General features: G+C 31.1%; 1 protein-coding gene across 5 annotated transcripts in view; it reads right to left on the bottom strand.

Annotated features, from left to right (window-relative positions):
• The window catches only part of LOC142333556 (uncharacterized), an 83,997-nt gene that overhangs the window by 64,601 nt on the left and 6,018 nt on the right, over window positions 1-13,378 (bottom strand). For 2 of the 5 annotated variants that reach the window (XM_075380838.1, XM_075380843.1), the window contains exons 1-3: window positions 11,058-11,194; window positions 8,390-8,600; window positions 1,772-1,936 (exon numbers count right to left, since the gene is read on the bottom strand). In XM_075380838.1, coding sequence (XP_075236953.1) covers window positions 1,772-1,810 — 39 coding nt within the window. In that variant the 5' untranslated portion in view covers window positions 1,811-1,936; window positions 8,390-8,600; window positions 11,058-11,194. Of the gene's footprint in view, window positions 1-1,771; window positions 1,937-8,389; window positions 8,601-11,057; window positions 11,195-13,378 lie in introns of those variants that run through there. The other 3 variants (XM_075380839.1, XM_075380841.1, XM_075380842.1) reach the window with 3 other exon arrangements.

Raw genomic sequence — 13,378 nt, 5'->3', positions numbered from 1 at the left:
AAAGCTTATTACTTAAACTTTTAATAGCGTTAAAATTTTAAATAGACCAAATAAAGCTTTACAAAATTCAAAAAATCGATATTTTTAAAATATGATCGGGGGCCCACCACACCCACATTGCCACCAAAGTATTTTTTGGAAGGTCACTTGTACTACTACTATGTCAAGGAAGATATAAAAATAATTTTATTTCTTCCTAAAAAAACTGTTAAAAAATATACGATAAATAGAAAGATAGCTTTTTAGTTTTTTTGGGGGAAAGGAGGTGAATTTTGAGGCAAAAACTTTATTTAAAATTGTAAAATAAGCATGTACATATGTACCGAGTTCAATATGAAATGGGGTAATGTTAGTAAAATTTTGAGAAAACCGACCTCAAAAAACTATTTACTCCCATGGCGATATTGACCCCAATATGTGTTATAGTCATGATACCAAAGAAAGCAGGGGCAGACAAATGTGAAGAATACAGAACAATTAGTTTAACTAGTCATTCATCAAAAATCTTAACTAGAATTCTATACAGAAGAATTGAGAGGAGAGTGGAAGAAGTGTTAGAAGACCGATTTGGTTTCAGGAAAAGTATAGGGACAAGGGAAGCAATTTTAGGCCTCCGATTAATAGTAGAAGGAAGATTAAAGAAAAACAAACCGACATACTTGGCGTTTATAGACCTAGAAAAGGCATTCGATAACGTAGACTGGAATAAAATGTTCAGCATTTTAAAATAATTAGGGTTCAAATACAGAGATAGAAGAACAATTGCTAACATGTACAGGAACCAAACAGCAACAGTAATAATTGAAGAACATAAGAAAGAAGCCGTAATAAGAAAGGAAGTCCGACAAGGATGTTCCCTATCTCCGATACTTTTTAATCTTTACATGGAACTAGGAGTTAATGATGTTAAAGAACAATTTAGATTCAGAGTAACAGTACAAGGTGAAAAGATAAAGATGCTACGATTTGCTGATGATATAGTAATTCTAGCCAAGAGTAAAAAGGATTTAGTAGAAACAATGAACGGCATAGATGAAGTCCTACGCAAGAACTATCGCGTGAAAAAAAACAAGAACAAAACAAAAGTAATGAAATGTAGTAGAAATAACACAGGTGGACCACTGAATGTGAAAATAGGAGGAGAAAAGATTATGGAGGTAGATGAATTTTGTTATTTGGGAAGTAGAATTACTAAAGATGGACGAAGCAGGAGCGATATAAAATGCCGAATAGCACAAGCAAAACGAGCCTTCAGTAAGAAATATAATTTGTTTACATCAAAAATTAATTTAAATGTCAGGAAAAGATTTTTGAAAGTATATGTTTGGAGTGTCGCTTTATATGGAAGTGAAACTTGGACAATCGGAGTATGAAGAAAGAAGTGTTTGGAAAAATATGGTTAAAAGAAGAGACAGACGTATAGGCCACATACTAAGGCATCCTGGAATAGTCGCTTTAATATTAGAAGGACAGGTAGAAGGAAAAAATTGTGTAGGCAGGCCACGTTTGGAAAATGTAAAACAAATTGTTAGGGATGTAGGATGTAGAGGTTATACTGAAATGAAACGATAAGCACTAGATAGGGAATCTTGGAGAGCTGCATCAAACCAGTCAAATGACTGAAGACAAAAAAAAAAAATGAATTCAGTAGCACATGAAAGTGCTACATATGATTAGGAAGAAAAAACCAAGTATATTCTGGAAGAAAGGTAGAGTTGCTATCACTTCACCTCAAAGGTAAACATAATAATGATAATTATAATAACAATACCTGGTTGAAACAACTGTTGTAGAGTTGTATATATTTCATGGTAATCACGTACTCTAGGAACAACAAATGTAATGGATAAAAATGTTTTACATCGTAACTGTCATGGCGATCCTGATGTAGTCAATGGCAACTTTTCTTTTCACTTGCGATATGCATATGTAAAACCTGAAAAATAAAAAAATGTATTACATAATTATAACAATACTAGTAAAATAAATTCCGGTATTTCCAATAAAGTCCGGTATAACAGACCTGAGTAAAGATTCCTGCCAATTAACAAGAAAGTAGTAGAAAATATAATGGGAGGAATCCAGAAGGGGACTAAAAGGGATCCTTTTTCTAAAGCTAACAGGTCCATTTACAACAAACAAACAACAAAGAACAATAGTTCTTTTTAATACCGCCCAACAACACACCTACCACAGATGTTGTTCCACGAGAAGAAATACCAGACCAGGGTGGGAATGTATGGGAAAATGTCTCTGAAAATCACTATCATGCTTCAACTTGGGTCTGGTTCTGTAAGTAAAGAGGATAAGAGTATAAATACCCCAGGGAAGGCAAGGTGAGTTCAGTTTTGAAAAAGGGAGGAGTTATTACACAAGTCAGTGAAGAAGTGAGATTGTGCATATTTGACCATGCGAAGTGACATCTCAAGCATTCCGTGAGGACAGTAGGAGGCCGCAGGAGGTTGTTCGGTGAGTGACTATAGAAAATTAGTGAAAGAGATAAAGTATTGAACTCATTTATAAATTATTAGGGTAATTTTATTTGTGAACAGGAAAGGTATTTGAATGAAAGAACTTTGGGCTAATATTATCTTCATAGTAATACAAAACCAGTTGTTAGAGGTGTAAATATTAGCGGTCATGATAATGTCTTTTGTCAATGGGCTGAATTCTGGTTTTTAATATTTAACTACCTGCAAATAAATCCTGATCTTACTTTAAATTCTATTTTGTATGTAATCATTGTTTATTACAATTACTGACAGTTGTCATTATTTTTATTATAAATGTTTGTTATTGTTGATTGGTCTTATTTTATTTATGTTCTATACTGTTAAACTAATAAATTGTAATTATATAAACATTCTCAAACATTTCTCAATATCCTGATCGAGCCATGAACATGCGACAGTATAATGTTAAAAGATCTGCTGTTTATAGCAATAGTAACTGAATGTAGATGGTGAAATACTAGTAACCAAGTTATGTTTACGAAACTAGTGTGTGTAGATAATCAAAGTTAAACACAATGCTAGGTGCAGTTCCACTGCACGTTGTTGGAATTAATTAGTCAGTGACTAATGACCTTATCAATCAATGCCAGTTAAATAAAGAGTAGTATTTTAAAGGGTAAAGCCTTAATAGCCAAACCTATGCTTAAGCTGGTTTTTATACATCACCACCAAGAACACTAGTTCGGTTTCATAAAACGTTGATATTTTTGAGTGACAATTAAAAATTGATCTAACTGATCTCTTAGCAATAGATCCAAATAAAATAAAATTAATATAATATGAACCTTAAGGAGTTCATCTAATTAACAGAGGTTTTGTTAATATCAAATCAAGTTCCATACAGTGTTCTGAAAAAATACCCTTCTCGGCATTTCATGAGGAGGTCCTGGATTTGAATCCCGGTCAGGAATAGGGTCTTTTCATACGCTACCAACTTTCCATCGGGCTAATGAACATAATTTTTGATTCCCACTCTTTCATAAAAAAAAAATACATATAAATTGTCATTAGTTTTCTTGTTTTTAAAGTAATTACTTTATTTGAAATCACTAAAGCTTCTTTTCCATATTTAAATTAAGAGGGACATCCTGAACTAGTACAGACCAACACCCACCATGTGACAGTTACAGTCGCCACATCACCTCCTCCGTACCTAGCCCTTATGGGCTTTTATTGGGGGTCATTTTTAATACCTCGGTTATGACAGCTTCCAGTCTTAACCTAGGCCAGGATGCCACCAATATGAATGCCAACAGCAACATTCACATCGATGTACTACTAACTAAGAACTCTAATGAACAAAACACATCTCAAGTCTTAAACAAGACTTTTTTGTATCTGACCCCGCATAATCCGAGATGGCCGGTCACACATTCTTAAGACATGACGGATTAGAACCACCTTTGGTAGTATTCTTCAAAAATGAACTTTCCATTTTTATTGTTTCTTAACTGCACAGAAGTTTAGAACTCCTGAAAAAGGACGACAGTTAGAAGTTGTACAATTCTGGCATCAGCTATACGACCGGCACTACCAGTTACCGGAGGAATTCCATTTTAGTTCACTCTCTTGGCCTTGTTTTCTCTACAAAAAGAACTATCCAGCCAAACAACATGGAGGCACGCACCAAATTCGAAGTATTAAAGATGTTAATATGTATTATATCACCATCGTATTAAAATGTAATATGCTTTAACAAATGTAGAGTACTGGTGATATAAATATGTTGATGTTTTTAAAGATGTTGAGGCAAATAATGAATTTAAAAAATTCTTGAACGGGATATATGGAAAGAGAAGTAAAGAGGTAAGAGAAGATAAGGAAACACCGATAAAGAGGGAAGAGAATAGTTGATGCCTCCTCCCTACCAAGAATGGAGCAGAAACTTGTGTTAAAGACAACTAATTAATAAGAACAGAGCTCCAATATCTAAGAATTGATTGATAGACATAACAAGATCGCATCAACATGATTGTTAGCATGAGAAGATAACTAAAGCAGAACCTGGTGGTGGACTTCTTAGAAAACAGACAACTTAGATTATATGATCGTATGAAAAGAATGAATGATACGAGTATGTCAAAATGAATACTGAAGAAGAGACTGGATGAATAGTGAACAAAGAGAGGCAAAGAATGGATTTAAAAAACCTGAATAGAATATGTGGAAAGAGAAGTAAAGAGATAAGAGAAGATAAGGAGATGCCAACGAAGAGGGGAGAGAATAAAATTTGGCTGAATATTCTGCAACTCCAAGGAATGTAATGAGATATTATGACAAAAAAAGGTGAAGAAAAGAGACAAAAAGGTGGCATTAACAGAGGTTGAAAGTATATAAGAAAGATAAGAATAACTAACATAAAAGTTATAATATTGTAATAAAAAGGAATGATAAACAAGTTAACTTAAGACTGAAATCTAATTAACAGTTCAAAACAAAAGCTATAAAATGTAAACTTTTCCTGCATTTAAAAAGTTTTAAATTACAAGTACATTAAAAAAAGAAGGATTTATTGCTAATAAAGCTAAACTTTTTAGAAACTTTGTTTAGAAATAGCAAAAACTATCTATTTATTAATTAACAAATTTAACACATTGTGACAAGACTGACATAAAGCTCACACAACTGTTAGAATGGAAATAACTGTTTTCAGTTGTTAACATCAATTTGATTAAGGACTATAATAATAAAATGAATTTCCTTTAAATCAATCGCACTAATTTTCAATAGATTACTGCTGAAATATTAATTTACCTTAAACCAATAAAACGATTGATCGCTACTAAATAAAAACAATTCACTGGAAGGGGTTATTCACAAAATAATTTTTTTACCAAAAAGGAGGTTTCCAATATGTAGTTAAAATTGATCACTGGGAGATGGGGCAGTATCAATTAACAGGATATCCTTTGTCTATTTTGGTTTAGGGTACAATGAAATTTTCTTGTTTTTTAACAAAAGCTTTTCTAGGGTTAGGTGAATGAGACTCAGTAAAATTTCCGAGATGCTCTACATAAAGTAGAGCATCTCATAGATAACAAATAAACAATAAAATTAAACAATAGATAATAATAATAACAATAAATAAATAACAATAAAAAATAATATTAGATAACAAATAACAGATATAAATGGATAAAAAAATAGAAAATTAAATTTCATCTGACTGTTATTCAACAGTCTATTAACTTCAACAATAGCATAGTAGTTCGTATAACAATACTGTTGTCATGTCATGTCAGGTCTGCAAACTGGTAATTTGTAATGTTTTTTTTAAAGATTTTAATTTACATTTTCAGTGACAAAGAGCAAAGTTTTGGCTTTTACAAGAGCAATGACCCCTAGATCAAAGATTGTAATTGATGATTATTCTATTGAGTACGTCAAGTGTTTTAACTTTCTTGGATGTAACAAATCTTATCACAGTAAGGTTAAAATAAACAATAAGACCGAACGAGTCAACAGAATGAATAGCGCAGTGAAACATGCTTAAAAATAAAATAAGATGAGAAATCCTCCTGAAATTTAACCGAATCGTGCACTACTCTTTATCGAGGGATACTGACGTTCGAAAACTTAGCGAAAATATTTTACGTTTCTCTTGAAAGGATCCAACGCTTCCTCGATAGCAGCCCTTTCCTCGGTGGAATACTGTATTTTAGGATAAACATGATCGTAAAGAACGAAACTATATCGCACTGTAGCAGGAACAGTTTACAACCGACAAAAATAGACTATTAGTAATAGCAGTGTTAAACGCGACGCTAAAATAACTGCAGTTCGAGCTGATTAGATTTGATTTTAAGTCGCTCGCCCGGTATTACAATATTGAAAAAGCTGCTTCAGAAGACCTTGTATTTTTCTCAAAAGTCTGCATAGGTGTATATTTATTTATACATATATTCAAATATTAATCCTTTTAGGCCTTTTTTTGAAAAAACGTGCTTAAATCAAAATATGAATTTATATAGCAATATGTGAATTTTTCTTTTGTACCGGTAAATGATTCGTGTGATTTAGTAAATTAAAAATTCTGATGTTTCCCCGCATTTAGATTATGAACGGTAACATTTGTTAAGAAGTAAAGAAGAAGTAAACGTATTTAATATTTTAATAAAAATTAAAAATTGTAATTATGTAGTAACGGATTTCTTAACGGACGTTCGCACGCACGCGCGGGTGTGCGTGCGTGCGAACTCTTGCATTACTGATAAAGACATATACACATATAGTTTTATCAAGCTGTAACATTAGATTTTATTAAATAATAGAAAGCTTCAACAACCCCTTGTAAATAAATTTGTACCTTCAAAACTAGATTGTATGTTAGTTAAATCTAGTTTTGAAGGTACAAATTTATTTACTGTAATACATAATTTGTGCTAGATTTAAAAAAATTCAGATTATAATAAAAGCGAAATGTTTAATAAAAAAATTAAATATAAATAAAATAAATGTAATAAGTAAATTCTTTATAGTAATAAATGCTTTAATAGAAAAACAATAGTTCGATAGGCAATGATAAAATAAAACAATAATTTATAAACTTGTATGGTTCATACGCTCTCAGAGGTAATTATTTTTTTGTTTAATTTTATTGGGATGACGCATAGTAAAAACAACTTGTCAGTCTGACTACTGCGACGATGGTGCTGGGAGAGGGGGGAGATGAAACAAATCCAGCAGGTGGCTAACTTCACTCTGATTGGCTACTCTCGGACAGTACTGGTCACGCGATGGTACAACAATTCAAATACAACCGTAAATGTGCGTACATGTGTACGTACGTGTGTGTGTATTACTGTCGAATAACAAAGTTAATATCCCTATTATATTTCTTATATAGACGTTCGATATAATTAAATTAAATAAAGATTTGTTGATCATTTTATATCTATTATTACATTTTATTTAAAATAATAATTAAAATCCCTTAATTTTAATAATTTTTTTAAAAATATTACGATTAAATTTATCAGTTTTGTAAAGTAATTTACAAAAAAATTCTAATATTACATAATAACAGATAAAATTTTTCCAGTTTTATTTACAATTCGACCTAGTAATCTTTATTAATGCTATTTCCTAACACGTATTAATACCTAATACATTTTTATATTTATTTATTTATTTGTATGGGCAATAGACCCACATTCAGTTCGTCACGTACTTTTATTTCAAATTTTAGCGTATAAAAAAGCCAATTCTGACCGAAATTTGAACATAGAACTTTCTGTCTACCTACAATTCTGGTGTCTTTTGCCAATGTTTTTTACATTACTATTATTTTTGTTTTTACTTTTTATTCTCGTAAATACAAGTTTAAAATTATAATTTATCACCGATAAATTTCAAGCATTTTAAAATACGAAATTTAATATTCCAGAAACGAATAAAAGTGAAATACAAAATACCGTAAGAATTTGGTACGAAATTATATACTTATTTAGAGAATACGATTATCAAAAGAAGAGTCGCTCTTGGAAAGTAATAAAACATCACAATCACTATCATCACCCCGTCTCTTAAACCTCACTCTGTCCCAGACAGCGCGAAAATTCTCTAACACTCTCTCTCTCTCTCATTCTCTCTGTGGGTGCGTGTGAGCGCGTTTTTACACATTAACCGTACTTTGCTTAACCCACGAGTACGGTACGTTTAGATTGTGCGATAATTATTTTTTCTATTTTATTTGGTTAATTATTTATCGGCCGATTAACCTAAAATTTATAAACAAGCGTGTAACTTTTGTTTATTTTTGGGGGATACTATGTAGCCGGTGTTATAAATAGAAAATGCAGTACGTGATAAGAAAACAAAAATAATAACACTTATTTTAAGCTATATTAAAATAATATTAATATAAAGAAACTTACCTCGATTAATAATGAAGGTCATTAAACACCAAAACAAAATAAACAACGTATAAGAAATAGTTAAACAAGAATGACCGCAGACACGAGGATCCAAATTGCATATGCATAATGCATATCACAGCAGCATCTGTAATGTCGCTAGATTCCATAAGCTTTCGTTCTCTGCCACGCACGTTATTTTTCTGTCGCTTCAAACAACGTCCGAACAAATCTGCAAAATAAATTATGAAAATTGGCGCGCCAACTAAAATGTATTACCTACACTGTACTGTTTCTCCTCTCATAATAACAACCGACAGTATAGCATTAATGTTTTACAGATTTGAAAACTTTTAATTTTACAAAATAATAACTGAAACCAAATTTTCGCTTAAACCTATGTATACAAAGTTAACAAAGGAACGTAACCAACGTTAAACTTTAATGTTAAGGTTTTCAGTTATTTCCTTTTATTCGAACCCGGGACCTCCGGATAAAAGGCCCCGCAATTAGTCGAAAAATGTTTGAGATATGGAGGTCCGAATAATCGACGTTTTAACAAACATTTATCTCAGATTATATTTAATTTGAATCACAATTTTGTAACAAGAAAATCTCTGATAATTCGAGTACTTAAACAAGCAATAGTTTATGTAAATTTTACGGATAAATAAAATATGTAATCCGGTTAACCGAGAGTCGGATGTATAAAATCAGTGATTATTTTACTAATTGTATTATAACAACATAAAAAAAAATTAAAATAAACAAAAAAGTTATCACGTATGATTTTTAAGTTTTTAACACTGATACATAAACGATAAATATCAAAGTTCATTGACCTTATAAGTTCATTGACCTTGTTGTCAAACAAAGAATTTAACACGATTTAATTTTTTTTTTTTTTTTTTTAATATATAAATATAAATAATAGTAAAATAATAATATGATTCATTATTAAATTTTAAAAAAAAATAAATAATAAAAATTTTACGAAAAATATTAAAAATTATTTTTTTCATTCATCTTCCTTACTGGTTAACTTGGAAGATGTGTTCTATGTGTTGAATAACTCAAACGCAACGCAGTAAATTAACTGATGCCGATCTTGGCTGCCAAAGGGCCAGGGGGGAAGGAAAAGTCAGGATAATTGGCAACATAGGCACCTGTTGTAGTCACAATGTTAGAGCTGCGATTATATACCACTCCGTATTAAGAATAGTATTAGAAGAGAAGAGAAGTAAGAGAGAGAGAGAGAGACCCTCTGTCTCGCTTCCTCTCCATCATTGATCCCCCGACCAAACCCTCTCTCAATTTCTCTCAATCACCCTCGCTCTCTCACACTACCCGCTCTGTCTCTCACTCGACCCCTCTCTCTCCCAGTCACTCTCTCACTCTCCCCCTCCGTCAATCTCTCTCGCTGTATGCGGTGGGCTACTTAAACATGTTTGTATTTTTTCAATTTTCTCACTCAAAGTGCATTTTTACAAAAACTTTGTAATAAAAAAATTGACCGTTAAGGTTTTCGACACTTTTTAAATTTATTAATGCCATTCCGTTCGTGAAAAAGCTTTAAAAAATTTCTCGTTGGAATTATAACAAAAAAACGGTAACTGTAAATGAAAAATTTACGTAAAATTTAACCTCTGATCCAAAGATTTTTCCCGACGAGAAGAAAAGTTACAACGTCGTTTGTAGTAATAAAAAATTACGCGTATAGAATTTTATTTCGAAAATACGAGTACATCGTTAAATTATGTTACTTCATAAATTGTTAGCTTAAAAATTATAAAGTAAACACGGGAAATGTTAAATATAAAAATTTGTAATGACTGTTTGTTGTATATATGTCGTACACTTTTTACGAATAATTTCTGCTTTAAATACTATGTACGCATAATTATTAAGATATATGACAATTACCCGGGGTCGAACTCAGAACCTCACATAAATTATAAATATCGGTCGCCTTCTACAAACTCGCTACCGATGTTTTTTTCTTTTCTTACGATTAATTATTGTTAAATATATATGTTAAATAAAAAATACGCCGATAGATTTCTAAAAATATTTTTACGAATTTATTAAAATGATTATTTGTAGCTTTCTTTCCTATCAAAAACTATTTTTTTCAAATTTTTGTGTTATTCCCGAGAATACACTCATTTATGAATATTTAACGACATTAACCCAGATCGGTGAAGAAACGGTAAGCTATTTTGGATGTCGAACCCAGGAGCTCCAGAGTAAATCAGTATATTCTTTATAACGATACAGACGCGAATTATTTTCTCGCTTAGCACGATTCATTCTCGTTATCAGACTTAAAACTTAATATATCTAATATATCACTCACGAAATACCCTTTGCTTATATCAGTTTAGTTAAATATATACACCGTTAATGACCAAATAACCTAAAATACAACCATATAACTTGTTTCTCTTTATTTATTTTTTTCGATAGTGTTTACCCGCCATTTAGTACTTGGATAAATTATTAATTGATAAATACAACAAATTTATTGATTTATTATTATTAAATTTAGTTTGTAAAAATCAATCGGCGTTAACTGGAATCTAACATTTTTAATCTAATAAATAATTTGAATAATACATACACAAAATAAAACAACTGCCAATTATTGTCTAAAAAATGTAATAATATTAACAAAATAAATAAAACTCACCTTAAATCAGTAATAAGGAATATCTCAATAAAAAGATGAAATTTGGATAACGTTACATGTGGATTAGGACTAAACAACACTGTTATATGAAGACAATTTCACTGCGTATTCAGTCGCCTATCTACCGATAATTCCCGCCAATAACTAACTACAAGACAAAACATCTCGGTGAATTTCTTTAGTTACACAACACATAATGCTTCTCATCGTCTCCCCACTCCGGAATGGCGTCATCGATAGACTAATTTGGTTCGCAAACTGTTTCATTCATCATCAAATTTTTTTAACATAAGATCATCCATCATTACACGTCGTCTAATATTAAATTGTTTTTAAAATTTACTATCAATGTTGCCGAACTTATAATTAGATAAAATATTAAAGAGAATAAATTTTCACTTAAAACTATAAATGGAGAACAGCCAACCGTACACAAAGGGGTAATAACGAGATTCTTACTTATTATTTAATTACATGTAATAATCATTTTATATACGTAATCAAGTTCAATATATAAAAAAATTGTAGTACAATACAATTTTGTTATTAAGTATTACTATATTTTTTAAATATCAAATCAGGAATTAAAAAAAAACAGTATTAATCTTTTTTAGATGTAACATGACTCCGTGCTATTAAAGAGGTAGCTACTTTACCTGCTAGACTAAAAGTTCCAGATTCGATACCCGGTTACATCTAGGAAATAGGACCTCAGAAATGGGTCAGAAAAAAAAGAAAAAGATTAACCGGATTAAAAAAAAAACTGAAGGTACTGGGTTCGGCTCTTTGAATTAACGTTTTTTTGTTTTTTTTTTTTAATATTCATCTTAATTTGCACATAAAAATAATTCTTAACCCGACAAGAAATTCAAAAACAAATAAATAAAAACCATCAAACAAAGCTTAAAGTTGCTTTAAGTTGTTTTATTTTATATTTTTGCCACTGGGTAAAGGGATATATAAAAGCGATAAGACTCTGTTAACCTTGAACGTACGTGACTGGAGTGAGGAACGGTTACATAACTGTGTACAGCAACAAAACGTTGATGAGACAGGGCGGCAAGGAACTTTTATCTTCATCACGCATTATAAAAATAAATATTCATAATCTATTTCATCTTAAATAATTTATTAATATCAATTGACAACATTAACATCCAGTTATTTTTTCTTTTTAATTATGAAATAAGAATGGCAGTTAACGGTTTGGAAAGAAACGTAGTTATTATTACTTTTTTTTTTTTTTTAACCTCCGGGATCACCGTTAGGTATTCCTTTCAGAGAATAGGATGAATGATTTGTAGCGTGTGTGAAAATGCCATGCCTGACCGGGATTTGAACCCGGGATCTCCGGATGAAAGGCCGAGACGCTACCATTCGCGTCACGGAGGCCGATTATACTTAGTATACTTGATTACTTTTTTTATAATCGTCATTTATTTTTCTCGGAAAACCACAAAAAAATTCATTTAAAATAATGTAATTCTAAAATAAAATAAAAGTTTAAAGCAATTTTTTTTTTTTTAAATTATTGATTACAATTAAAAAATACGCTTATAATAAATTATATTGAAAGTAGTTTAAAAGTGTTATAATATAAAAAAAACCTTTCGGCAAGCCGGAAGGCGAATGTAGATTTCACCGGTGCTAAATAGGGGATAAAAAAGATTTCCACCTTAATGTTAAGAAAAACTTCATATTTACTCGATACAAAAATAATTTGCACGTGAAAAAAAGTTTCACATGTTTAGCGTACGAGAATTTTAGCCCATCTTACAATTGCCGTAAGTAAGGGTTGGTCATATCAAAACTTGTTTCAGACAAAAGTTTTAGGTAATGTTTAGAGGAATAACGATCACTTTAAACCGATTCGAAAATTGTGCCTATTAAGGGAGGTATGATTTTTTTTTTGTCTTCAAAACCCCATTTTTTCCACCCCATGGGCCAATCGTTGGTGATATCAAAAAACTTTACTTACATATATTTTAGGCCCTTATATGAACTTGAACAGAAGTTCAATATTTTACTTAATAAGAAAGTTATAGCGATGTTTTGTTTTTTTCGAAAAACCCACCCCATTTCCACTCCCATAGTCCGATTTTTCCCATTAACGAACTCGATCGAGATTTTGGGCAGTTATATTTTATGTATCAATTTGAAAGTGATTGGCGCAAAATTACGGCAGTTATCGTCCATAATATAAAATAAGTGAAATATATATATATACTTATGATATATCGTTGAAAAGCTCTCAGTGAGGGCTTATTACTCCCAATTTTTTGGATTTTCGGCACTTTTTGTTCAGTCGATTGCAATCAAAA

This window comes from Lycorma delicatula, chromosome 13, assembly GCF_047948215.1.
Source record: "Lycorma delicatula isolate Av1 chromosome 13, ASM4794821v1, whole genome shotgun sequence".
NCBI classification, from domain to species: Eukaryota; Metazoa; Arthropoda; class Insecta; order Hemiptera; family Fulgoridae; genus Lycorma; species Lycorma delicatula.
The sequence above is the reverse complement of the archived record's forward strand: the minus strand, read 5'-3'. Positions and strand labels throughout refer to the sequence as shown.